Source organism: Brienomyrus brachyistius, chromosome 14, assembly GCF_023856365.1.
Source record: "Brienomyrus brachyistius isolate T26 chromosome 14, BBRACH_0.4, whole genome shotgun sequence".
NCBI classification, from domain to species: Eukaryota; Metazoa; Chordata; class Actinopteri; order Osteoglossiformes; family Mormyridae; genus Brienomyrus; species Brienomyrus brachyistius.
In genome coordinates this window covers 5,598,689-5,625,000 of record NC_064546.1, presented here as the reverse complement: position 1 = coordinate 5,625,000, position 26,312 = coordinate 5,598,689, and the positions used below count along the sequence as shown (strand labels likewise).

Here is a 26,312-nt window from a genome sequence, read left to right as displayed (position 1 = left end):
CTTAAGGGTGCTTGTGGGAAAAATGGTTGAAGGTGAGATAAAGTGAAATTGCTCCCTATTTTCTCAAGCAAGTTTTTATCAAGAGTTTGTCTGACCATCCATCCATCCATCCATCCTCCATGCTCCTTTATCCTATGCAGGATCACGGGAGATCTGAAAATCCTTTAAACCTATTTAAAGTCAAGTACGTCTCACAACTCAACAATTGCAATTGAAGATTTGTGGCAGAACAAAATTTGAAATGCAGTAATATAGATTTTCATCTTATACAGCCTCTCAGAAAAAAGTAAAGTTTAGTTGAATTGTAAAAATGGAAAATTGAAGTGCTGTATATTGCTATATTTATTGTTGTAAATATAATTTCAGAGTAACCCTTGAGAATAAGTTTAATGCCTGAATCCAATTTGTTTAAATTCTTCTGACTGATGAATATAAATAGGATTATTTGCAAAAAAATAAATGTTTTTCTATACACATAATCACCCAATTTGTACAAAATTTACCATCTACATGTTGTGGTCCTGCATTTATGTTTTATAATGCACATGGATTTAAACTGAACTAATGCAATTACATTTCTGCATTAGAGCTGGTAGCGCTTCATTGGCAATATTCTCAGATGACCATGTAATTGTCCATGAATTCCACAGATCATGTTAATGTATATGATATTCCAGTAATTAGATAAAAAAACAATAAAGATTTAAATCACAACATCTGTACTGAAGAATCTATATCGACAGAACTCAGATCAACTTAGGTAACTTTCAGGGGTCTGGCGAGCCCAACTTCCATTTAACTCACAATTGTATATGTAATTCTTTTTCAAGAATAATTCTTCAATATCTTAAATCAGCAAAACTCAGCAAAACGAATAAGTAATAACGTACTTAAGAAAGCAGAACAGAATAAATTACTTAAAACATACTATGTACATGTATTTTACAAATATATAGCATTTAGTTTACGAAGATCATATTAACTTCAGCAATGCTTTTTAAAGAATGGGATTCTTTAAGTTCTTTAAATGGTTAGAAAAGCAGAGTGAACAGAAGTAGACTGAGCAGATTGTTCAGTAAGAGAAAGTGTTTAAATGAAGACGTCAGGCAGTCAATTAATATACAAGCAATTTTCATGTCTGATTGCTATATGAAAAATCTTAACTGTTGCAATTGTTGCGACATTGTCGTAAGAGTATTTATTACATCAAATTAAGTTAATTTGTTATATGTTGTTAATATTTGAGGCCATAACAAATAGGCATGAAATTTCATTCAGAATAATAAATGTGAATAAAAAGTAAATCTTCAGAAGTCAATCCACAAAAACTTCTATCATGCCAGACATTCAGTCCTATATATGTGACCCATCACCACGAAACGAGTCTTATAGGTGTAATTCTACCAGTGCAACTTAAGACTCATTTCATGCTGATGGGTCACATATGTTACTGCTATTAGCTGATTTATCTCCATTTGTTCTCATTTTCCACATTCACCTCTTTGACCTTTCAGTACAGCTCAGTTTTTCATAAACTAATTTTGGTGCAAGCTGTTTACATTAATATAGATTTACACTATCAGACATTTTAATATAAATTCTGAGTATATGTTCACTTAAAACAAATGCAACTATGATATTAAGAATTATTTTAATATCAATAATTTAATTGGATTCTCAGGTTTTTCAGGCCATTAAATCTTGCAAATGCTCAGGGTCACTCAAACAAAATCTTTTCATTGTTGTTCTTAAGCTACACATCATTCAAGCAAACCACATATCTTTACTTAAGACTGTATAGTCAGACATTTATAGTAAATTATAAACATGTAATATATTCTTCTAAATTTTCTGTGAAACTGCTCCAAAACACATAGCAAATGAAAATCACAAAAATATATGAAATTCATTCAAATAATGTCTTATATTGAATCTAAATGTATCCTTTGGTTAGTTTCCTAAATAGGCTTCAAAGGGATTCAGAAGGAAGTAGAAGGACATTTTTTCTCTTGTGCTGCCTCATGTTTCCAAAAAGGGTGCATATCATGGATGAAACCCCCTGCTTATTCGTCTCCCTGTCCTGTTTTATTCACTTTTGTGTGTTAATTACAATTAAATGCGTTTATGGACATCCATCCATTTCCCAAACCGCCTTCTCCTTCTGGGTCGTGGGGAATCCAGAGCCTATCTTGGAAGCTATGGGCACAAGGCAGGCATTTATGGACATTTCCTTTGAATTCACTGTAAGGTTGCAGTTTGCCAGGACTTTAATTCCCTTCATGATCACAGTCTTTCCGCCCCCTGCCATGTGCCCTAGGTATCCTGGGGCATACTGAGACCCCAAGACCATTACCGATTACGTAAGTGGTTATGGAAGGCAGATGGGCTGATGCTTTAATCCATAGGGTGCTTAAAATGATTTAATGTGGCAACCAAATGGCCAGATACCAATGGCCAAACCAAACTGGAAAGAAAATAAAATCTTAACACAGTTCCCATGATTCCAGATGCAAGTGTGAAGATTTGGCAGGTACCAGGGTTCATACTCCACAGAAGTCCGGAACACACAAACTAAAGTGCTATGCCAGAGACAATCGGGTTCAGTACTCAGGCCTGAATGTGGGCCCAGGGTATTCCATGGTACACATCCAGGGGGGGGGTGGATCAGGAGGTGCTCCTATCCTGTGAAATTGCTGAAAAAAAGACATGTATTGCAATCATTATATATCTTAACATGGACATAGAAAAAGAAACTGAGACCCCAACAGTACCTGACAGACTGAGACCCTAATGGTACCTGACAGACTGAGACCCTAATGGTACCTGACAGACTGAGACCCTAATGGTGCCTGAGACCCTAACGGTACTCGACAAAGCACAAACATTTTATGTGATTATCTTAAAACACAATCCCAAAAAAAACTCTGGTTAATGTCTTGATAATCTTGTCACTGGAAATACACTGCATTAAATAAAGGCACTCATTTATTACAGAATTAAAACAACTTTTTGTTCAACAAACTGAGCACTAAGAATTAACACAATTTTATTCCCCAAACATAATGACTGATTCACTTTTTCAGATGTTGCACTTACCAGTTAAATCTCTGAACTTCCTTTTGGCTTCAGCCCTCTCTTCCGAGTCAAAGTACCAAACTGTAATAGCATACCTGCAACACAGAACAAATTAGCACGTCCCATACACAAACAGAGGATACTATATTGTCAAACCTATGACACTACTTGGTTCAAATATTTATCAGAATGCTCCATAAGCACTAACCATATTCTCCAGCCATTTCTTGAAATTCCACAGTTGAACTATGGCTCTGAACCATAACTCTATAACCATAAAAATCCTAAATTGTCTGCTAGCCTAAAAGAGGATCTCTACATGAAATAGTTCCCGACTGAGCCATTAAAAACCAGAACACATTTTATATGCCGCCAGAGGTCAGTCAGCCACATACTGGGCGACACAGGATTTGAAGCGGGGACCCACCTTTTAGTGTAGGATGGCTGGACTTCGTGCGGATTCCTCCTGTCAGACCAGAAGAACAGCAGTCGGTCAAACAGCGGCTCGATGTCCGCTACGTAGGATTTCCCTTCAGGGAATATTCGAAGAACTCCTCCATGTTCCTAAAGAGCAATAGAAACAAGAGAAGTGATCATTAGTTGTCTAGCAAGTTCAGACAACTCAAATTACGCATTACTGCAATAATAATGTTAGAACCAACAGCTCACAGAAATATGTAGATGTAAGCAAAGCTAACAGGCGATAACAGAAACGGTTTAGCGCACCTTGGCATCCCAGTTCTTGTTCAAGTAGTAGATGCAGGTGACGCAGCGGCCGTCTCCATTGGGATTGTCCACATGCTTTATGTAGCCTGCGCCATTACCCGGATAGCAGGCCACCATTGCCTGGATGGAAACATGGCCACAAGTATAAATCAGCAAGTCTGAAAGAATTCTAGAAGACAGACAAAAACAATTTACATGCAAAGCAAAATCTACCAAAGATACAGGATGTAAAAAGGACAAATGAATAGCTGTAACAAATTATGTTGATTTTCCAGGGGGCAAAGGATCCTTGGAGGAACTTAAATTTCATCTCAGGCAATTGAAGCTCTTCTGCTCCACAAGAAATACAGCGAGACCTCTGGGCAACAGCCCAGCATGCTGAAGTGATTCATTTAAGAAAAAGGACCCATAGGGGAAGAGAGAAGGCCCGTCTTAAAGAGTCTGCCCAGCATGCAAACAGAGAGTGGCTGAACGCTGTGCTTTCTCTACTGGAAACAAGGTGAGCAGAGAAAAGTGTAACTTCACCATGGTGCTTTTGTAATCTACTCCACAGACCATAGTGCAATAGACAGGCCATTTAACTGGACCAATACTTAGCAACACACAAGGATACCACTTCCCAGGTATCAGCTACCCCTCTTGCCCCAGGCACACAGGGAATGCCAAGAACACAGATTTATGTACAAAATACCATAGTTTTAAGTGAAATAACTAAGACATTGACAACAAAATGTGTACAATGCACAAAATACCTTCCAGAGTAAAAAGATAATACAAAAAAATGCATACCAGTAGATCAATTTGAGATACATTCTAAGGATTCATCTATATACAGTAAATATTAGTACAACTTAGAACTGTGATCAGCAAATTTAATTTATATTAGGTCTTAGAAAAAAAAATCACTACAACATTCCCAAGCGTGAAGCTGCCCAAAGTCTGACCTCCATCCTCAGACAACCAACACTTCCATACCCCCACCCCGAGACCGGCTCCCCACCCCAAGACTGGCTCCTCAGGATTCCATGTCTTAAGCTCCCATAATTCTGAACTCAGTTTTAATAAAGTGCACTTAATTAGTCCCACCTTGACTGATATTCATCTGGAACAGATAGAACCATCAGTATTGAAACAGCCACAATCAACAGGAGAATGACAACTCAAAATGCTGCCAGACCTGCAGACAACTGAAGTCATTCAGTCACCGAAAGGCAGCCATGGTTTTGATGGAACCAGTCATATAAGAACATACCCAGGGTTTTAGCTTGCACTACATGAACAGGAAGACTATTCCATACTCTGTTCTAGTATTTAAACTAATATTGAAGTAGCCATTTGGCTGAACAGCATCGAGTCCTGTTAGAATCTTATATCCCTGGATCATGTCCCCCCTTAGTTCCCTTTGCTCGAGGCTGAACAGATTCAGCTCAGCTAACCTCTTCTCATAAGACATTCCTCTAAAACAACGTAACATTCTCGTAGCCCTACGTTGAACCTTTTCCAAGGCAGCAATATCCTTTTTAGGTTATGGTGACCAAACCTGCACACAATATTCTAGGTGGGGTCTTACCAAGGAATTGTATAACCGTAGCATCACATCCCTTGATTTAAACTCCACACACCTAGAGATGTAACCCAACATCCTATTGGCCTTTTTTATTACTTCCCCACACTGGGGAACATCAAAGGCCTTCTGGAAATCTAAGTAGATCACATCGTAGGCCTTTCTGTGATCAATTCCTCTTGTAGCTTCCTCAAAGAACTCAAGTAAATTAGTTAAACAGGATCTATACCCTTGTAAAATAATCATTAAACCCATTTACTATAATAATTTCATTTTCAATTATAAGACCCGTACTATCCTGCAGATTAGTGATTTCAGCTTTTAGAGCTCTTTTAGAGTTAAAATATTGTAATATTTTAATGCCATCCTTAGCCTCCAATGCAATCTTCCTTTCTACATTCCTCTTAGCGAGACTAATGTTATTTTTAACTCAACCTGTAGAATACAGATACTCCTGCTTTATTCTGAAATTGTTAGTTAATTTCCATTTGTGGAAGTGAGCCCTTTTTCTCCTGACTTTATTCTTAATTTCCATGATAAACCACCTTGGCTGCAGTTTCCTAGATTTAGTTTTGCTGGAAACAGGTATGAAATCCTCTTGCACTCGCAACAATGTGCTTTTAAAAAATTCCCAAGACTCTTCAACAGTTTTGCTATTTTACTCCATTCAGTTTACAGATTCTAGTTTCAGTCTCATTCCAGTAAAGGTAGTCATCCTAACATTGTATACTTTATTTTGGACTTTTCTCTTCGGACACTAAAATTAACCTTGAATTTAAGTTTTCCTTTCATGTATACTGCAACACCACCTCCCTTATTGCCTATCCGGTCTCTACAGAACAACATGTAACCATCCATATTGTATTCTTCTCCATCATTGTCACTCATCCATGTTTCTGTTATTCCTATAATGTCGTAGGTGTCTGATGAAATTAAAGCCTCTAAATCATGAATTTTGTTTCTAATACTCCTACCGTTTAAGTACAGACCGCACAGGATAGACCTTTTACAGTGACCACTTTTAATATTAATTGGGGCTTTCCGTCTCCCCCCACATATATTCATAACTAACCTCCCTGCTCCCTCAGTCCCTAGTTTAAACATTCCTCAACTACTCTACACATATGCCTCCCCAACACACTGGTTCCCCACCTGTTCCAGAAGGTCTTCCAGTGCCCCGTAAACCTAAACCCCTCTTTCCTACACCACCATTTTAGCCACGCATTTAATATCTTTATCTCAGCTGACTTAGTCTGGCTTGCACGTGGCACAGGAAGTATTCCAGAGAACACCACCGTGGATGTTCTGCTTCTAAGCTTATCAGCGACTTCTATAAATTTATCCTGCAGAACAGCCCTCCTGCCCTTTCGTATGTCATTGGTGCCAACATGCACCATGACCACTGGATCCACCCCGGCTGGTGCCAAAAGCCTGTCCACACGATTCAGAAGTTCCCTTACCTAGGCACCAGGCAGGTAAGACACCAAACGGGACCCTCTATCACGGGTGCACACATAACTAACTATCTACACATATTGAACCAAGACAGCTATATCCCACAGTTGTTCAATCCATATAATCTACAAGGAGGAATATCAGGTACCTTACATAGTACCATAAAAATTCCATCCATCCATCCATCCCCTAACAGCTTATCCAGGACTATGCATCATGCTGAATTTTCCCTCCTGTTACAGCAGCAAAGATAGAACCCCTGCCGTCAGACTAGCACAGCACAGAAAGCGGCACTGGGTCATGTGGGGATATGGCGGGGGGGGGGGGGATGTTGGGGGGCGTGGCCTACACAAAAGCTTGCTGGCTGCCTGCCAAGGGTAAGAAGGTTTAATGACAGAGCTACGTGTCGAGCGTGAGGGAGCCCTGTCCCCACGCAGCCCGAGCAGAGCTGGAACCCACATGCGTGGAGGAGGCAATCTGCCTTTTTCACCTCTCCACCCCCGAAGAACCAGCTGCAGGAAATCACCCTGTAATGTGTGCATCCATGCATTCTCCATCTTATATCTTTAAGGGCAGCAAAACTGTAGCAATACTCATTCCATAGATTTAGAATCTGCTAACACTGACGGCTTATGAAGATATATTGTAGCATTTCAGGGATCATATGAACCATTATCTCGATAAAGTTATTACTGAAATTTTTTTTACATAAAAAGTTGCCTGATCCGGTGTTTTATTTGTCACTCAAGGTAATCTAACAGATACCAGCTTACGGTTGGCTATCCAACTTTCAAATCATCCACCGCCATAAAACCAGGTTTGAAATGGTGTTATATGTAACAGGCAATATTAATTTGCACAATTTTACACAACTAAAATTTAGTATAACTCAAAATAACTATAGGATTCTAAACAAATTTTTGTCAATAACTCCACAATAAGCATCTAGCACTGAAATACTTCACATTTCAAATTTGCATATGTGCAGTCTTTTTTTTCCAGACTATTCTTCAAAGGGACGCACATGGGAGTCTGCAGCTGATCTGTGGCCCTGAACAGTTGCCTGCTTCATTTCCTGCCGCACAGCGCGGCTTCCTGTGTGTGTAAACAGAAGCGCGTAAGGCCCAGCTCTGCTCAGTGTCTGCAGTCACGTACTGTACTGCGTACACTTGGAATGACACGGCACATGTGGTTTAACCACCTGCTGCAGAGTTGCAAAGGGGAGGTGGGCCTTATCTCAGAGTAAAAGAACACAGATGACTAATAAAGCCGAAGGAAAAATACACTGTGACAAGTGAAAGTAAACAGAATAAATAGGAGCGATCTGAACACTAAAATTAAAATCTTTGCATATTGTGACGAGTGTGTGTGTTTATTTATATATATATGTGTGCCTGTCTGACCTCTTAATACTTATATAATATTACGTATTAATTTTTAGGGGTTGGAAATATGATAGGAATCGCTGAGTTTGTTCATTTGCCCATTTAACTTACTCACCGTGTTCAGACACTGTAATATCCTAAACTAAATGTTTAGTCTAAGATCCACATATGGGAAAAGGCCCGGTAAGACCCTTAAAGAACGGCATGAGATCAACGATTCACCTTATTTAATATTTTATAGCATTTCGTATTATATTTAACATTATATTTACAAACAGGAATACAGTGTAGCGATTTATTAAACGATTTAATTAGCAAGTATCGACATGCCTAAGATCGACATTAATGACATTAATAATATATTTACCTTAGATCTTTCTCGGATGTTGTTCTTTCCAAGTCTCCCGATGCAAAACATTACCAGCTTGTCGATTAATGAAAGCAGGAAATTGATCGCTTCACAGCCTTTTTCAGTACCACTAACCCATGCTATCTTATCGCCTCTGACGTGCCTTTTGGAAACCCCATACCTTCGACCGGCAAGCTGGCCATCGTGTAAAAGACCAGAATTGTGGATTTCTTTCACTTGGTCCAAAACGCAACGTCCGACTAAGTCTCCGAGAAAATTATCAACATAAAAGAAACCGTAATTCAGCAAACAAGGTACAACCCGATCCAAAGCCAGTCTCTCCAGATCTGCATCTGTAACAGGCTGGAGAAAAGGCATTTTAAACTAGTTATATGTACCGCAAAAAATAGAATCAAAAAACGCGTTTAAATGCTGAATTAAAATGCACGCAAAGTCCACTGTATCAGCTACAAGCAAACTAACAATTTACTACAACAGATAAGATGAGAAGAGGCTGCGGAAGAAATACAGCAAATCTCATAGGAGTAAAGTGGGATCTTGTTCGTTTCTCCTCTGCTCATGAAGTTAATGGCATGTTTATAAAGAACACGACAGAGACAGGCATATGTATTGTGAAGTGAAACGTGCAGGATGTGTTGTAGCTCCTCCGGAGGCGGGGTCACGCTTATCCTCTTTCGACTTTCTGCGTGGTACCAACTTTTGCGATTTTTTTATAAAAGCGAGATAAATGTAACTTACTTTCTGTGCCCCAAATGCAAATATCGGCCAATATCACAACCTTCTAGTAATATTAAAACTGGATTCATTGAGGAATCGCGTTGAGGCATTTATTAGACAGATATTTCTGAACACATCCAAACCAGCAATATTAAGAAGTTCAAATTACACATGCGATCGTGTGTATAAACACATTAGATTCTGTATAAAATATCAGTTATGTAATACTGCAAAAAATGGGGAGGCCTGGAAAGGGAGTGTCTGTTTGAGTGAGCGATACAGGGCTATCCTCCGCCATTGAGGACTCCGCGAGACGCATGTAGCCCTCGCTGCTCGCTATAAACCAGGGGGTGGCACATGGCCAAAAACCCAGGCTGCGCCTAACACTCCTTTTTCCACGTCAGAAAACCAAAATATTGTTTATTTTTTAACCACGAAATACATGCTCACAACTACTAATATTAAGTAAGCGCGTTTACGTTCATTATCATTTCGTAATAAAATGATCATTTAAACTTGTAATTTAATAAAATAATCTCTACTACTTTATCTCTGCAGTATATTTCATATCTCTGTATATTTGTACATTATTCAGTGTTTCATTTACACGTTTGTTAGAATATTTAGTTGCCATTTTTCTTACTGTTGATATAATCATTTTTTATTTAAGGTCTGTTAATCAGCTGATTTAATTGTTAATTATGTATTTACATGCTTCAATTGGATAGGTAAGTCATTGTCATATATTAAATATAATGTATGTGTCGTCACAAAATATAATTTTTTGTACAGTATTAGCCTACTTTTGAAATGCCCTTTTAAATATTTATACATTGTTTTGCGTCACCCTGTTCTGATCACTTTTAAGTCCTCAAAAGTCAGTGTCCTCATAAACTCTGTTTATCAAAAATACTAGTGTTTCACATTAAGCATTTATACCCACCTTATGTCTTCCCCTAATTTTGTATTTTCCTAGTTTGCCGTCGGCGTACGTGATGAGTTTGTCCATTTTTGTTAGAAGAAAGCCTATGTTTTCGCAACCTCTTTCGTTCCCCTCCACCCACGCAATTTTGTCTCCCCGAATGGACTTGCTTTTGCCAAACTGTGGGCACGCCAGCTCCCCGTCTTGCAGTTTACCATCCTGCTGAAGGTGTATGACTTCTTGAAAAATTCGATCTCCAATTTTATTCCCGAGGAAATTGTCCACTATACAAAGACCGTATGAATTCATGCATGGCACTATATACTGCAGGACCAACTTGTGAGTGTTCAGGCGTTTGTGCTCTTTGGATTTTGGATGGTTGCTTCGTGGTCTTCTCAGGGCACACGGGATGACTGCTCGATCTCCGTCTTCATTATCGGTCATTTTTTCACTACTTGTGGAAGTGGGCTCCGTACACCTGTGGACAGGTCCTCCTGTCTCCTCCCTACCTCTCATACCTCTGACTTCGGAAGTATTGGCGATTGTCTTTGAAAATGTTGTCTTGTCTTTTGTAATGTTTCCTGTCGAGTTACTTCCTACCGATGCTGTCATTTACGTGTTAAATCAAGCACTTCTTGCAATGCTGGGTGACCTGCCTGGCGCTACGTGAAAAGTGCCATGTTCCCAGGCTCATAAAGCCCATTCAGTGCGACGCCCCTACTGGAGAATGCGCACTTGATCCCTCACTGGCCGGGCAAGGAGGAGGGGGGGGATGTCTCGGCGAAATCTGATTTTGTTATTGTGACGTGAAGATCATAGCATCGCCTAAATTCAAGAACCACGTAAATTTTCAGTTTAATTAGAAGTCAGGTTTGATATTATCAGGGACGAAACCCCCTACTTGTAATCTGAAGATTGTATACTATAATTAAGTTGCAAACCGTTTTTTCCCAGTGAATTTCCTCGAGGTTACGATTTAGCTAACTGCAGATTATCTGGGGTTTATATGTACAGTTTTTGATATTTCATTGCATGTTACCACCATTCAACTCAACGGTGTGTAAGCCTATATTGTGACATTTGTTTAAGAGAACATTGTTTGTTGGCGAGTGCATGCTACAGGTGTAACGTTTCTAAGAAATGAACGTAAGTGCGAGCTTATTTATTAAAATACAATGACGCACGAACTGCTGCCTTTCCATTGGTCATGCCAAGTTTTACTGAGACCTGGACACTTTTTGCAATAAATTGGGTCGGGGACAGCTTCAGAAGGTACGACATCTAATGAGTGTTTTTTTGTCCTTTCTTTTTAAATAATGATTTGCTCAATAGGGGTGAGTCCGGGGTTAGCATTCACAGTTTTAGAGATGGCGGTGTCAAATGTTATAATTTAGCTTGTAATTTAAATGATTTGCTCATGAATGTCAGCTGACGATGCTTTTCGCTTAAGCGATCAGAGTTAGTATGCCTGGTCTAACCAGCTCAGGGTAACTGAGCTTCAATAATTTATGGTCAAATTTGAAGTTTTGGGTTATTTTTACCCAATCTTCAATTGGTGTTTTCACCAATCCCATTATGCTACACATAATTTGCCTTTGGCAGCGATATGGTGGGAGATGAATGAAACTCTGGTATAGCATCAATTCAATATTTAAACTTACATTATCGTCTGATGCAATTGTGCAAATTGCGTGCTAACCGTGCTTGGTAACTAAGTGAATGTATATTACGGTATGCATAAAAGCGGTCAGTAACGCTATAAAATAGTGTGGAATATATAAAAATTAGTCCCTGGTTGTGATTTCTTCCCCCCCTTTCCCAATTTCACTGTAAAGGAATTCTGGCGCCGTTATTCTGTACTACCTGTATTATGTACTACCATCATTTTTTTATTGAAAAAGCAATGAACCACCCAATTATACAAAATTTACTTTAACCTTATATTTAGAGATGTCTGGGGTGTATCCAAGTGTGCCAAAAAAAAAAAATCAAAACAATGTAGTTAACCGCCATTATCCCAAATAATGTTGAACAGTATGAAACGTAAAATGGGCTTATCATTGACAGTTTCATTATATATTATAGGGAGTATTAATAACTGGCCTTGTCCTCCTGATTTTATTTATTTTTTTGTTCTAACTGTGAGTTATTTCATGAGCAGGACCAAAATAGAACAAAAGTCAGGATGACAAGGGGCAGTGTGTCCTTATAGCACCACATATACTGTAGGCACTATACAGCGTTTTCACCTCCATATGTCAAGGTGAAATTGACTTTAGACATTGTGTATGCATAGATATGCAGGGAAGTCACAAAAGTAAAATAAATCTTTATTATTGCTAAGTCAGAATAAAAAATATAGAAATATAATTCTACATATATAAATATCATTATACTTAATACCGGTATTCTGTCACATTCTGCCCAGCATTTCCACCTCACCCTCCTGTCTCCTCCCTAGCGTGGCCCTAACAAGCCATACCTGTTATTCATTTGTCTTACCTCTTGTTCCTAACTCACATGTTGATCACTCCCAGCTGCCTCTCGTTAGCTCCCTCGTTAGCCCCATATATGAGTATACATGCTTTCCGGTCCTGAGTTCCCCAGTCCGCTCGTTAACATTGCTCCTTCTTGCCGTGTGTGGCCTTCCTTGTAGTACTCCTCTCATTTAGATCCCTGGTGGTCCATTTTATTTCCAGTCTCTGTTTAGTTTCAATTCAATAAAACCTCTTTTATTTAATCAAAATGTCTGCCCTCGGGTCCTTTGTCCCATGTAATGTGACACATGTCTTCAACACCAATTCAACGAGATATTTCTGGGTAAAAGACCATGTATGCAATATATTTGGCGATTTATATTCATTACAATAATATGTGCAGAGGGTATGTGATTTATGTAGCTTAAATTAAGGGGAATGTACATGTAGACTCGGTGAAGTACAGACAGAGGAAAGAATCCATAAGGAATGTATATCATATCTACAGTTTCAAGTTTCTGAACTTGCTTAGAGTTTGACCTGGAATCAGTGATGTGAATATTAACTTAAAATTATATATAATTCAATGAATAGATATAAAATGAATGGAAATTATGACTGGAGTATTTTAAAGCACTAATGACAAGCTTGTGTATTGCAGCATGGAAAGTTACATAGCGAATTAAACTAAAAACTAAAATGATTATATTTAGCGTGTGTGATGAGCAAGTGTGTTCTTTTTGTGCTCTTGGGAGTAACTTATTTACAGTACATCCCACCCATTGTATTAGAAAAATGTTTGCAGCAGACATTGTAGTCATGGTGAGAGTGTGACCAGCTGGTATCTTAGTCAGCTGGCCAGTAACCACTAAAGCTGTGGATCACCCCTAAGTCTAGCTCGGTCTGAAGGACTTTTAGACCAGTTTGGGTTTCCTGGCACCACCCTGCAGTCTGGAGGTATGCAAGGGTACGTGAGGCAATGCACTCTCCAGCAAGAGTGCACTTTATTAACAGTTAGGCTGATAAAGAAGTCAGTGTGTGCACCGGCTTGGCCGCCAGCAAGCAGCCCTGTGCCAGTAAATAGCTTTGTGTTGACTTTGCCTGATAACAATTCCAGCACAGATTCTATACTTACAAGCCCATCTTTGCTCTTAGAACTGCTCAATGATTTCCTTTGTCTGGAAGTGTTGGACAGTGACGTATGTTTTTTGTTAGAGAGCCAACAGGAAAGATTTTTTCGTTCTGGACTTAATCACACAAATCAATCCAGAATGTTGTGATCTTTTTCTTCACGGAAACTCAGCACAGATATTTTAATGAAATTCCTAACTATTTAAGGGACTTTTACCATGGTGCAAAATATTTGTCTTCAGTTGCATTACATGGCTTGAGAAGCCTTGAGCCTTTAGAGTGAAGCAGCGTGTCCCTGGCAGCAGATGCAGTGGAGAAGAAGTCAGATGCGGAGAGGCATGATTTTCATGATTTTAACTGGGGACAAAAATGCTATTTGGAAATTTTATAATCCATTAGCAGCTAATAAACAGCTTGAGGGACCTGTTGCATTTCTCATTCAAATAAAATCACAAAATATGTATTGTATTCAGGTCCTCAATGAACAGACTCATTTGGGGCGTTGATTTTCTGGTCAGACATTACATAGTTCACTTTAGTCTGTGCTTGAGGCCATTTTTGGAGGGGGTTGGAAGCTGTAGAAATTTTTAAACCAAAAAAGGTGAATTCATTGTTTTCTCCTTAGAATAAGATTTCCACTTTAAACTGTCACAGAAGTTCATCAAAGCAACATTAAATGGCAGTGAGTAATCTATGTGACACCAAAGTGCTAAATTCTTCTTGGAGGCCTCATACTTGCCTAGGTTTCCTTTTGTTAATCCAGCTGTTTCAATGCACATAATGGAGGGGGCAGTCAATGCAGGACAGTCAGTGTCTGCTTCTTTCAGTAAGTGTCTTGTCTTTAGCCATGACAATGGCTAATGATGAATTTCATGTGCATTTACCTTCTGCGTATTTCCCTGGAGAACAGAAAATTGCAGAAAACCACCAGGGCCATTATTCAGCTTAGGATATAAATTGCTGATGCTGAACACTGACTTATAGCCCTGTGCAATGGATGAATGAATGAATGAATGAATGAATGAATATGTCCAAATAATTGTAATCGACAGAGCTGCGACCATGTAGCTTAGCAGTGATTGCAACCAATAAGTATGACTCAGTAAAACTGTACCTAGCATCATAAAAGACTGCTGCCTAGCAGCAATTCTAACGTCTAGTGGCTACAAAAAAAGAATACTATGTAACAAAACCATCCATCTTCCATAGCCAGTTATCCAGAACAGAGGTTATCCAGGTCACAAGGAGCCTAGCACCTATCCCAGCAGGCACAGCGAACAAGGAAGGGGATGAGATGCCAGTGCAGTGCAGGGCACATACACATTATGGACAATATACATTTTTGCAAACATGGAAATAGGAAGAACATGGCAACTGCAAAGAGGAGAAGAGAAGCGAAAAGATATTTCAAATGTACTGGAACATGACTTTGAAAAGAGACTGCAAGCAACTGAAGACAATTCAAAGTGCTGAACAAATTACCTCCATTGCCTATAGATTAAGAGACTAGTTTGCATTTCAACACCAAAGAAAGGTGAACTGACAAAGCATGTAAGCTATCATATAATTTGCTTGATATTACCTGCCTTTAAGGTTATACTGAAGATCATTCAGTGCATATTAGAGCTCTACATAGAAAGATCATTTTCTAATGTAAAAAGTTGGAAATGCTGAAGAACAAGAGACATCATAGCTGATTCATGGTGGATAAAAAAAAACCCAAGAAATACCAGAAGGTGGTCAACATGTGCTTTATTGCCTTAGATTGTGTTCAGTTATGGAATATTCTCAGGAGAATGGGTGTATTAGAGCATATGATTGTTCTATTGTAGAATCTCTAAATTGGGCAGGAAGTCAAAGGAAGAATGAAATACAGAGAAACTGAGTACTTGCAGATTGGTAAAGGCCTTAGAAAAAGTTGCATACTAATGCCGTGCTTATCCACCTCTGTGGAGAAGCTGGACAGGAAGAAGACAATGGTGAAGTCAAGAAGGGAGGAAGAGGTATTGACAAATGTTGAAATTCTGTTGACGCCACAATTTCAGCAGAAAACAAAGAAGATCTGAAGACACTTATAAGGAATTTAAGGAACAAACTGAAAAGATTGGATTAGGGCTAAATATGCAGAAGACAAAGGTTATGATCACAAAGCCAACTAAACGTAAGTGTGCCAGTTTTACTTAGAATGATAGATAGAATGATAGAAGATTAGAATGATAGATAGCTGATAAGAGGAGCCTTCAGACTAGACTGTCTAACCAGACTGTGGCATACTATGCATTCCATGCAAAACTGATTGTGTTTTGTAAGATTCGAGTTGTAGCTAAGTTTAGTCTGGCAAATACTCAGAAATCCCTTGAAAGTCAGAAAACACTCTTTGTCTTCTATACTGAATGTTTCCCCGAGTTTCAGACTGCATGGTGCATTTTAAAGGTCAGATGTACAAGTAAAAGTTTAACAGAAATATACCTCATAGGATTCTGACCTTTGAACTTCTATGAGATCATCGCTGCATTTGACACTTATCACATATGTGTGCTGGGGAGGAAGTGTAACAGAAGGGGACAATATTTCCGAAGAACAGGACTTATTTATCCAGTAGAGGAACGAAGGACCCCTTAGCAGATGAACTGCCACTTCAGCTCTGAGAGAGCTTATTTTAATCCTCATGCTGGCTGTACATTTTGTTTGCGCCAGACTTGGGTTTGAGTGGCAGTCAGTCCTGGGGTATGTGTGTACATGGGAATGTCCTCATCTCACAGTTTCAGATGTATCTGAATTCACTTTGAACCCCTGCCAGGATGTTGATTTTGAGTAGGTTATCGAAGGACACCAGTTTGTCCCTTCTCCCCCTTTCTATCGCAGTAGTGTAGCTCCAAGTGCAATTTGTTTGTCAGCATGCAGCTATATAGTGGTAATGGGAGTTTTCATCTTTATAATAGATGTAACTATAAATACATTTAGCTATAAATGAATTTCGGAACAGAGTGATCAATTTTATCATCATTAATAATAATAATAATTATAGTTAATTATATTTCTTGTATTACATTAATATGGCCACCTACTCTTTGTAATTTAATTACAAATATAGTTATTATTAGTTTGATTTTACTCAAAATAATATTTGCATTAGTTGCATATAAAGTATAAATATAAAGAAATTATGCATATAAATTAAAATGATCTGTATAATGTATGAAGTGTACATTACAAATAATGATTTTTGATAATTTTCCAGATACCTATTATACTTATATACTTATATTACAATAAGATAATTTCCACATTTTTTTAGTTTCCAAGTAATGGATATTTATTAGTATCCAGTTGACCTTTAATAGGTTTACGTGCGGGTATTCAGGGAACATCCTGTTTGTTCAGATACGGCTACAAATATAACCTCCACCCCCAAAGGTGCTGGGTGACAGCTAGCTGCTCCAAAATAAAGGCGCTCAGTTACCTGATGTGCCATTAATCTATAACCGAAGACACTTAGCTGATGCTAACTGGGTTGCTGATGTCCAAGTCTCGAGTGACAAGCATTAATATCTTGCTTATTAGAAATGATTCATGGGTGTATGATGTGAAGTTTGAATTGCCTCTTCTGTCAAATATTATTTTACTGAAAAGTAGCAAAATGCTTATTTCCGAAGTAATTTAAGATAATGATGCTAGGGTTGGGGCGGCATGGTGGTGAAGTGGTTAAGCACTGTTGCCTCATACTTCTAGGAACCAGGTTCGAGTCTCTGCCTGGGTCGCATGTGTGTGGAGTTTGCATGTTCTCCCCATGTCGTCGTGGGGTTTCCTCCGGGTACTCCGGTTTCCCCCCGCAGTCCAAAGACATGCTGAGGACTTGCTAAATTGCCCATAAGAGTGAGTGTGCCCTGCGCTGGGCTGGCCCCCCATTCTGGGTTGTTCCCTGCCTCGTGCCCATTGCTTCCAGGATAGGCTCCAGACCCCCCGCAACCCAGTAGGATAAGCGGTTTGGAAAATGGATGGATGAATACTAGGGTTTGAGATGATAGAACAGAGACTGTCAAAGATCAACCAAAACTTGCTCTAAACACGGCAGAGTCTTTACATTTACAAATGCTATCTTAACAGAGTACACCGCAAATCATTGTAGGTAAATTTTGAAATTTAACAAAGACCTGAATATTCTGGCTAGTAATTGCTCCCCCGATTCCGCAACATACTTATGATACTTCAGTGTTCATCGTGCTCATATGCGGTACTCCTACAGTTACTCCTTACCCATAAAAGATACAAATCTCAACAGACAGTATTATGATTAAGGACATACAAGAAAGTTTATGGACAACGCTACACTACAACATTTGAAAAAGAAAATTAAATTTAAAAGAGTAATGTTTTAATAAGAACATAAGAAATTTACAAACGAGAGGAGGCCATTCGGCCCATCAAGCTCGTTTGGGGAGAACTTAACTAATAGCTCAGTGTTGTTAAAATCTTATCTAGCTCTGATTTTACGGAACCCAGGGTTTTTGCTTGCGCTACACTAGCAGGAAGACTATTCCATACTCTATCTACACGCTGTGTAAAGACGTGCTTCCTCAAATTAGTTTAAAAGTGTTCTTCCGCTAATTTCCACTTATGGCCACGAGTGGATAAATGGAACTGGAGTTGAAACCCCAAAGTGTCCATGTCTAGACATAACACAATCAAGGACACCAAAAAAAACACAATCAATCCCTCTATCTGTTTTCAGACCAATTACCCAGTAGGCTACAGGGTCACAGGTAGAATAGGCCGCACAACATGGGAACACCCTGGATGGGATGCCAGTCCTATCTGAATGTCTTTGGGCCATTTGAGGATAGCAGTGGGTTTAGACTCTGTGGCTGTGATCGGAAGGTCGCTGGTTCAGATGCTTTGGCAGATTGATGCCTCCTTGAGCAAGGCATTTAACCCCAATTGCTTCAGGCATGACCAACTCTCCACTGTCACCCCAAACTTCCTCTTAGAACTATTCAAACTAGAGGAGGCCATTCGGCCCATCAAGCTCGCTTGGGGAGAACTTAGCGAGCTTGATGGGCCGAATGGCCTCCTCACGTTTGTATAGTTCTTACTAAAAGGTCTCAAACTCAAATGACCCGGGGGCCACTGGCTGGGAGCACTTCTCCCAGGGGGCCACGCAAGCTATTTTTATGAGCTAAAAGAGAAATGAGAGAGAGGAATAAACAACGTAACATCAACATTCCATAAGCAAACTAAGTCTATGCAGGTCACTGAAAAGTAAAATTACAAAATGGAATAAGAAAGATCGACCAACAGGATTTAATAATGAATTAAAAATATTTTATGGGCTGTGTAGAATCAACATGTGGCCGGCGGGTTTGAGACTTCGCTTACCTGTGTGTATGTCTCATGGAGAGCAAGATGGGATAGATGAAAAGATAATTTTCCAAGGCATTGAACAGGTATTCGAACCTGCAACCTTGGACATGTAAGGCAACAGCGCCACCCACTGCGAATTCTCCTGCAACATGGGGGTATTAAAATATATAAAGCATATAAAACACACAAAAACACATTTAAGTGACAAAGAATTTTTTTTTTCTGGAAAATTCTGTGTATAGTACTTTACTGAATATAGATGGTCAGTATATTCTGTGTGCTTTGGTTATTCCCAGTCCACGTGACTCTAGCACTTGACATTACAGGAATAAGTTAACTGATTATTGACTTGCCAACTTAAGGAATGCAGAAAAATACGTTTTAAAATGTGTCTTTGAGTAAAAACATCCAATATATATGAAACTTAATGACAGATGAATATGAGTTTTATTTGTCATAGACAGTTAACACAAACCCTTTATTATTTACAAATTATCATATGAGATTCTACAAGTTCTCCATTTACTCTGAGATTTGGCAGAATTATACAAGTTTCACTACAAACTCACCCATTCAACTGATTAATTAAATTACAAAGTTGGAACAGAGGATCAATACAGGATCAATAGTGTACAGTAGTACATTTAGGGCAAACCTGATAGGAAAGTATATCAAGTGCAAATTCTTTTGGCGACCTTATCTTCGGGTTTCAAGGTGATGCAGATTCAGCAGTGGAAAATAATGATGAAAAAAATCCTGTTTTTGCATCAACACATTCTTAAAACAAAAGAGTCATTATATCTTGTGACTAGTAAAGTCCAAGGTCTTTAACCCAAATTGCTCCAGGGAATGTCTCATCCTGTTTTTGGATAAAACATCTGCTAAATAAGTAAAAGGCAAATGTAAATATAGAAAGATTTAATTGTTCATACAGTATGCTTACTGACAGGCACCATGTAGAGCATACATTCATATAGATTAAATAATTCTCATGATTTCAATCATGCATACATGCATCTCCTAAACACAGGGCATCCTCTACGATTATCATCACTGTCGCACCAAAGCTGAATCTCTATACATCTAACATCCCATCATACATGTGCCAGTAAGGTGACTACCAACCACATCGTCTTATAATAAGCAAAGACACGGTCCTGAGGTCAAGGATGAGTGAGACGAAGATGCAGGCAAATACCCCGCTATTGACAATGTTAATGTTAATATTAAGGGAAAAAATATGCAATGGGGTTGGGAAGCAGGATTCTCTTCAGGATGGTCGTTCTCCGGCAGTGACATGGGCAGAAAGACCAGGCACCAGTGGCCTGGCCTTTCCTGTTCCTCCTGACCTTCTCCCCAATGCATGATTTACGCTGCCCTCAGGAAGACAGTCCCATCCTTTAGTTGGGGCAATTTGTGGCCACCAGCCATGTCCTATTGGCTCTCTTTGTGATAAACTATGAGGAAACCATGGTTGCTATAAGCCCATGTGTTGCTGATCGCCCCCTGCTGGTGTGGGTGGCTTTACTGTGTACTGCCATGTTACAAGATGTTACTCTGTAGAGACAGTGTTGCTCTAGAGGCTTAAAAGACAGATGTTAAGTACGTTTCTTAATGTAACAGTACATGCAGTACTATATTCACAGTACTCACCAGGGATCCACCAGACAGAAAGCAGTGACATAACTCCTGACATCCCTCTCAGCACTGAAGCCAAGGAATCATAGCTTCCATCTGAGACTCTGCAGGCTGCAGAAGAAAGCTCCCAATGCTTTACCAGCACAGAGTGCAAATAGCCATTACTGTCATATTCTATGTGTTTGTTCATTCATTCATTTTCCAAACCACTTATCCTTCTGGGTCATAGGGGGTCCGGAGCCTATGGGCACAAGGTGGGGAACAACCCAGGACAGGGGGTCACACTCACACACCTATGAGCAATTTATTAGCTCCAATTAGTCTCAGCATATCTTTGGACTGTGGGGGGAAACCTCCCCATGCAAACTCCACACACATGTAACCCAGGCGGAGACTCGAACCTGGGTCCCAGAGGTGTGAGGCAACAGTGCTAACCACTGCACCACCATGCCGCCCCATTTTATGCTATACTATTCCATATAAAACATTTTTTTTTAATGATTAGTGAAGGTTTCAAATTATCTATGTTTATGTTATATAAGTTTTTATTTATTTATATAAAGAGCCATATACTTTAGATAGCCAGAATAGTTGACGCAGTGAGTGTAAATAGCCCAGGAGTCATATTGCATATGCGTAACTATCCACAGCTAATCACAGTACGAACACCCTGGCTTAAATTATTAGACTCCATTTTATTCTTCACACAGAAAAACATGGTCAGCCATTACATTTCTAATAAGCTATCTGTACTAAACAAGCACTCCGCTGTACCTGCCTTGTGTCAAGTGGTGATTAGACACAAATTAGTCAACTGAAAAACTATGACAAAGCATGAACATGCACGTTTATATTTTAATTTAAATAATTTAGAAACTTGTTTTTCCATCCTAACAGTAGGGGGTGCAATTCACCACTCTAAAATCGCCTAGAAGTGTAACAGTACACTTATTAGGGTATTTGCCTTCAACTCCTGGGACTTTAAAGTAAAAATCCATTGTTGAAGCTAACTTTGATATTTAAAAATATAGATTGTGTAGTGTACTTTTATTTTGCAAAAACGGTTTGCAATACTGTCAAGTTTTGAACATACATTTAACGAGTCTAATACAAATTATTAATTAAATTAATAACATAGTTAAAATGACTAACAGGACAGAGACATACTGATGTGTTCAGTTTTTTTAGGCTTCAAAGAGAATGGAGAAAAGTGAGAAATCTTTTCGGACTGACTGATTATTGCCAGCATAACTGACTGACATCACCAGATACCTACAGAAAGGGAGGCAATACACACACATCTCCATACAGAACGTGATATTTACATACAGAAACACTCATGATTATTCCAATAATCGTTCCTGTGGATGCTGTATGCTTTTAGAGATGTTTATCTGGATGCTATTCCATTGAAAGGTACATACATGCACACACTCATACCCATCCATAAACTATCCCACCCTGGTCCTTGGGGACCCCCAGACAGCAGTAAAAATGTGGACTGTCTAGCATGGTGCTGGAGGGAGCAAAAATGTGGACTGCCTGAGGGTCCCCAAGGATCGGTTTTTGGAATGTGAGAGAAACAGGGTGTTTACAGCATGAAACAGGGTGGTAAACAGCCATACACACAGCAGATCGGGATTCAAAACCCAAAATGAAATCACTGCTCCCAAAATTCTGCACTGCAAAACTACATCACTTAAGCTCCTGCTGTTTTTAAGGTTTGAGTGTACAGATTATTAAAATGACCTCAAAGGGTCACAGATACAGCAGATTTAGAAAATGCATAAATACAAGGATACAAATTGAAGCTGAAGGCAATAATGTAACCTGTCACTAAGTATAAAATATTTAATTAACTGTCACAAACACAAAAATCCAATCATTTATTAAAGCATGTTTCGAAATACTAGTTACATAAGCAGAAACACCTGAGAGACTTGTATGAAAAACAGCAAATATCACATTAAAACACATAAAAATGTTAAAAGTTTAAGGTCTTAATGTTGGTGAAAATAGAGAAATGTTGCCAAAAATGGATCCTCAAACTGATCTGTAGCAAAAACCACTTCTCTAAGGCAGTTTCTACAAAACTTTACAGAGATATGTATACATTTATATACATGACAAAACATTTTGGGAGCTGGCAAAACAGAGCCACCGATTTCAAAAATATAAGGCAAGTCTAACACTGACATCTGTGCTTACAGCGTGAAGGGAGCCAAAAAAGGTTTGTGCGGTCACACGTTTAGGTTTTAAAAAAAAAAAAAGAGGAATGGTGTCCTTAATAAATACAAACTGTCTTATACATTCTCCACTGATTATCCATTATATCTGTTATTTAAACATTGGTAAGCACAGAACCGTCCTGAAGAATCTCCAAAATAAGTCATCTTTCCATCCTTCGCTGTGCTCCAGTGGACAGCCAATAGGATGTCGCCACTGCAGCTTCATCCCTGGATTACTTCAAAGTAGTGCAAGATGGCCATGATGTGCTGGGGCATAAAGACATAGCCTGTGTACACGGCCATTCCTGCTACCGAAATCAGGAGAGAATCTGAAGTGTTGTTAAAGAAATGCCCAGTGAGCAAAGGTTTACAGTAATCCTGAATAACCCATCAACAGCAACAACAATAATTTCGCCTACCCACCACAAACACTAGAGAGAATCAAGAAAGGAATACACAACAGGGCATATGCTTCGTAATCACATTTTTCTTCAATTTTTACATCACATAAAAGGCAGAAATTACCATCACAGAAATATGCCATTTTTACTTAAGGTTGTAACAAATATTACATTATTTCAAACATGAAAATAATAAAAATTTTAAAAAGCAATCAAATAATTTACAGATTTACTTGGACACTTCTGCAAATGAGAGAATTTTCTTCAAACTGTAGTGAGACAGAGGGACAACAGCGACACCAAGCGGCAGGTTGATTAAAATGAGAGAAAAGGGATATCAGGGGAACGTAAGAAAATCAAGCAGGCCGTCAATAAGCCAGTCAGAGGCCTGGCGATTTTTCAGACAAATAAAGTGGTATCACTTTCCCTGCTGTCTGATCACTGCTGTTTACCATCTCAGTACTGCTGTAAAAATAGTGGCACTGAAGATTTTTCAAGTTGTCTTGACTCTTTCCCCCCTTCCAAAAAGGCCTGCATCAAAGATGTAAAGGGAAGTGGCCTGGGGGGCCGTTTTGCAAGAACCCAACACCCAACATTAAGCTGACATATTAGGAGGATTTATAACAACCTTGGTCAGAGGAATCCATTCGACCATGTGGTCCTCAACATGTCCAGGGATAACAAGCACCAGGTTAGTGGATTAATTAGCAACAGCATAAATATATGCTTATATGTTCTCAATCTGATAGTCAAAGTAACAGGCTATTTAAAATAAACAGACTGGACATGCTATATATGGGCAGTGGTGTCTTAATGGTTAGAAATGCGCACAAGGTACCACCTGAGCAAGGTACCACCCCCAAGCACTGCTCCCCAGGTGCTGAATTAGCTGCCCCCTGCTATGTCATATTGTCACAGATGGATTAAATGCAGGGGACACATTTTGTTGTGCTGTAGTGCCACAAATGATCACTGATCACCAAAATCTAAAATTCTATGTATTTTATAATACATGACAGGTGTGCCTTTGTCTACACAGATCTTAATATTGAGTGTTTTCCTTAGAGAGAAATTCTCTTGTTACAGCAGCATTAACATACAACATATGTATTGCGTTATACTATAAGTTACAAATCCATGTATAATTAACAGCAATATATTAACTTTGTATTACGGTTTTCAGCAACATGCACCAGACGGTACAGACAAACCCCTAATTGTAGTCGGAGAATCACAACTAGCCACCATTAATATATATGACAATTTATACACCGCCTAATGCACGCAGCTAGGGTCATTACCACTGGGAAAAGGCAAGTATAGCATTTTACGTAACTTTGTAACCGTTACTTGCAGCAAAACGACTTACATGAAGCCAGTTCTTTTTGGGTGATCGACTACCATGAACGTATACTAAAGGTCTACTAAACGCGTCACCTTTTTAATGTTACCTAAATAACTCCGTTTTCAGGAACCTGTTGCACCATGAGCATAGCCGGCAAATGCGCTTCCCTCAGATGGCGATATTCCTGACACTTTAACACAACGTAAAACGACACCAGAGCAGCTCCCACCATCACTCCCAACTCCAAAGAGCCGCGCCCCACACTCGGTTTACCGGACATGATGCGCAGATAAAAAGTAACCTATCTGCTTCGGCCTGACTCTCACCCAAAGACTTTGGAACTCATTTCAGCTTTGGAAGTAGAGTTACGTTTTCCATTACAGAGAAAGGATACTGAACACGGTTCTCTCCCATGGCTCCAGCATGTAAAGAGCCGTAACGAGCAGATACTGGTAGTAGATCCAGGATAGCTGCTTCCAGGCATCTCCGAGCGCCATGATCTCCCGACGGACGGCTGAAAGCCTCCTAGGTGCTTGCTTGCTCGCTCTTCTTCCTGGTATGACGCAGGAAAATCACACGCACAGTGATGAGCCCGGAAATCACCTACTGACATGAAATTACCGAAATACGTATAAGTGAAAGTCTGCGAAATTTACACACGAAATACCAGCTCAGTTTCAGGTATATTGGTTTTCACCCCCGGTGCTGGTAGTAGCTGTAAGTAAATCTTTGGCGGAGCGCCGTGACACCGCCCACCGACGATGTCTTAATACGTCACTGGTGAGGAGAGACGGTTGACGAACCGAGAGCCAGAGAGTTCGAGGAAACTGACCAATGGCATCCCGCAGAATTAACCACGTGATCTGCCCGGTTGCGGAAGCTTTACATTACGTCAATTTAAAGGGCAGTATGCCACTTGCTGTGCTAGCGTATCAGCTGTCTTGTTTTATTGTGACAGCGAGAGCACTTCCTGATAGACTGCAGTAAACCGGGAATGGTTAGTAACAAATAAACTACAGGTATTGTCACGATATATGATCGTGAAAAATCAGTAATAAAAAAGGTCAATTAAAAACTAAAAATTTCTAACTTATTTTTTCCCCGCAACGGCCGTTCAAAGACGTTGCGCCAACAAAGGATTCATCCACAACCCCTAATGCGTTTGAAATATGACAGATTATTTCTAACAGTAACTCGTTCTCAAGAATGCTGGAGAGGTCTGGTCCTGTATTAAACCTCAGATGAATTTCCTTCATTCATACATCCCAGCTATACATCTGGAGAAGTAGTCTTCAACTGCCACCTATTTTACTTAGTATTTCCTGGGGAGTCCGTCTCTTATTTCCGAAAGCACGTGGGAGAGCAGCATGTATTGCTAGGTGAGAGTTGTCTTAAGTAGCAGGCATATGGTTCACCTATTTGTCGAAAATATAAAAATGGGCTCAAAACGTCATGTAGCTTCTTTGTAAAAAATAGAACAATGGTGAGCAGCTTCGGGAAAAGGAAGCAACACTTCT

General features: G+C 39.3%; 2 protein-coding genes across 5 annotated transcripts in view; both read right to left on the bottom strand.

The window, feature by feature from the left end:
• egln3 (egl-9 family hypoxia-inducible factor 3) overlaps positions 1–10,966 on the bottom strand; it is an 11,574-nt gene extending 608 nt beyond the window's left edge. Inside the window, exons 1-5 of one of the 2 annotated variants that reach the window (XM_048974177.1) lie at positions 10,236–10,966; positions 3,802–3,921; positions 3,503–3,639; positions 3,097–3,170; positions 1–2,693 (exon numbers count right to left, since the gene is read on the bottom strand). The exon at positions 1–2,693 is cut by the window's left edge and continues 608 nt beyond it. In XM_048974177.1, coding sequence (XP_048830134.1) covers positions 2,665–2,693; positions 3,097–3,170; positions 3,503–3,639; positions 3,802–3,921; positions 10,236–10,826 — 951 coding nt within the window. In that variant the 5' untranslated portion in view covers positions 10,827–10,966 and the 3' untranslated portion in view covers positions 1–2,664. The other variant, XM_048974178.1, reaches the window with a different exon arrangement.
• Positions 10,967–22,694: 11,728 nt separating this feature from the next.
• sptssa (serine palmitoyltransferase, small subunit A) lies at positions 22,695–25,574 on the bottom strand. Of its 3 annotated transcripts, none has more exons than XM_048974198.1 (3): positions 25,463–25,574; positions 25,190–25,348; positions 22,695–23,378 (listed from the first exon to the last, which is right to left on the bottom strand). In XM_048974198.1, the coding sequence occupies exons 2-3, from the start codon at positions 25,290–25,292 to the stop codon at positions 23,272–23,274; spliced, it is 210 nt and encodes a 69-aa protein (XP_048830155.1). In that variant the 5' UTR covers positions 25,293–25,348; positions 25,463–25,574; the 3' UTR covers positions 22,695–23,271. The 3 variants fall into 3 exon arrangements, with proteins under 3 accessions (XP_048830155.1, XP_048830156.1, XP_048830157.1); XM_048974199.1 differs by having other exon boundaries at positions 25,452–25,568; XM_048974200.1 differs by having other exon boundaries at positions 25,456–25,568.
• Between the last annotated feature and the right edge of the window lie 738 nt (positions 25,575–26,312).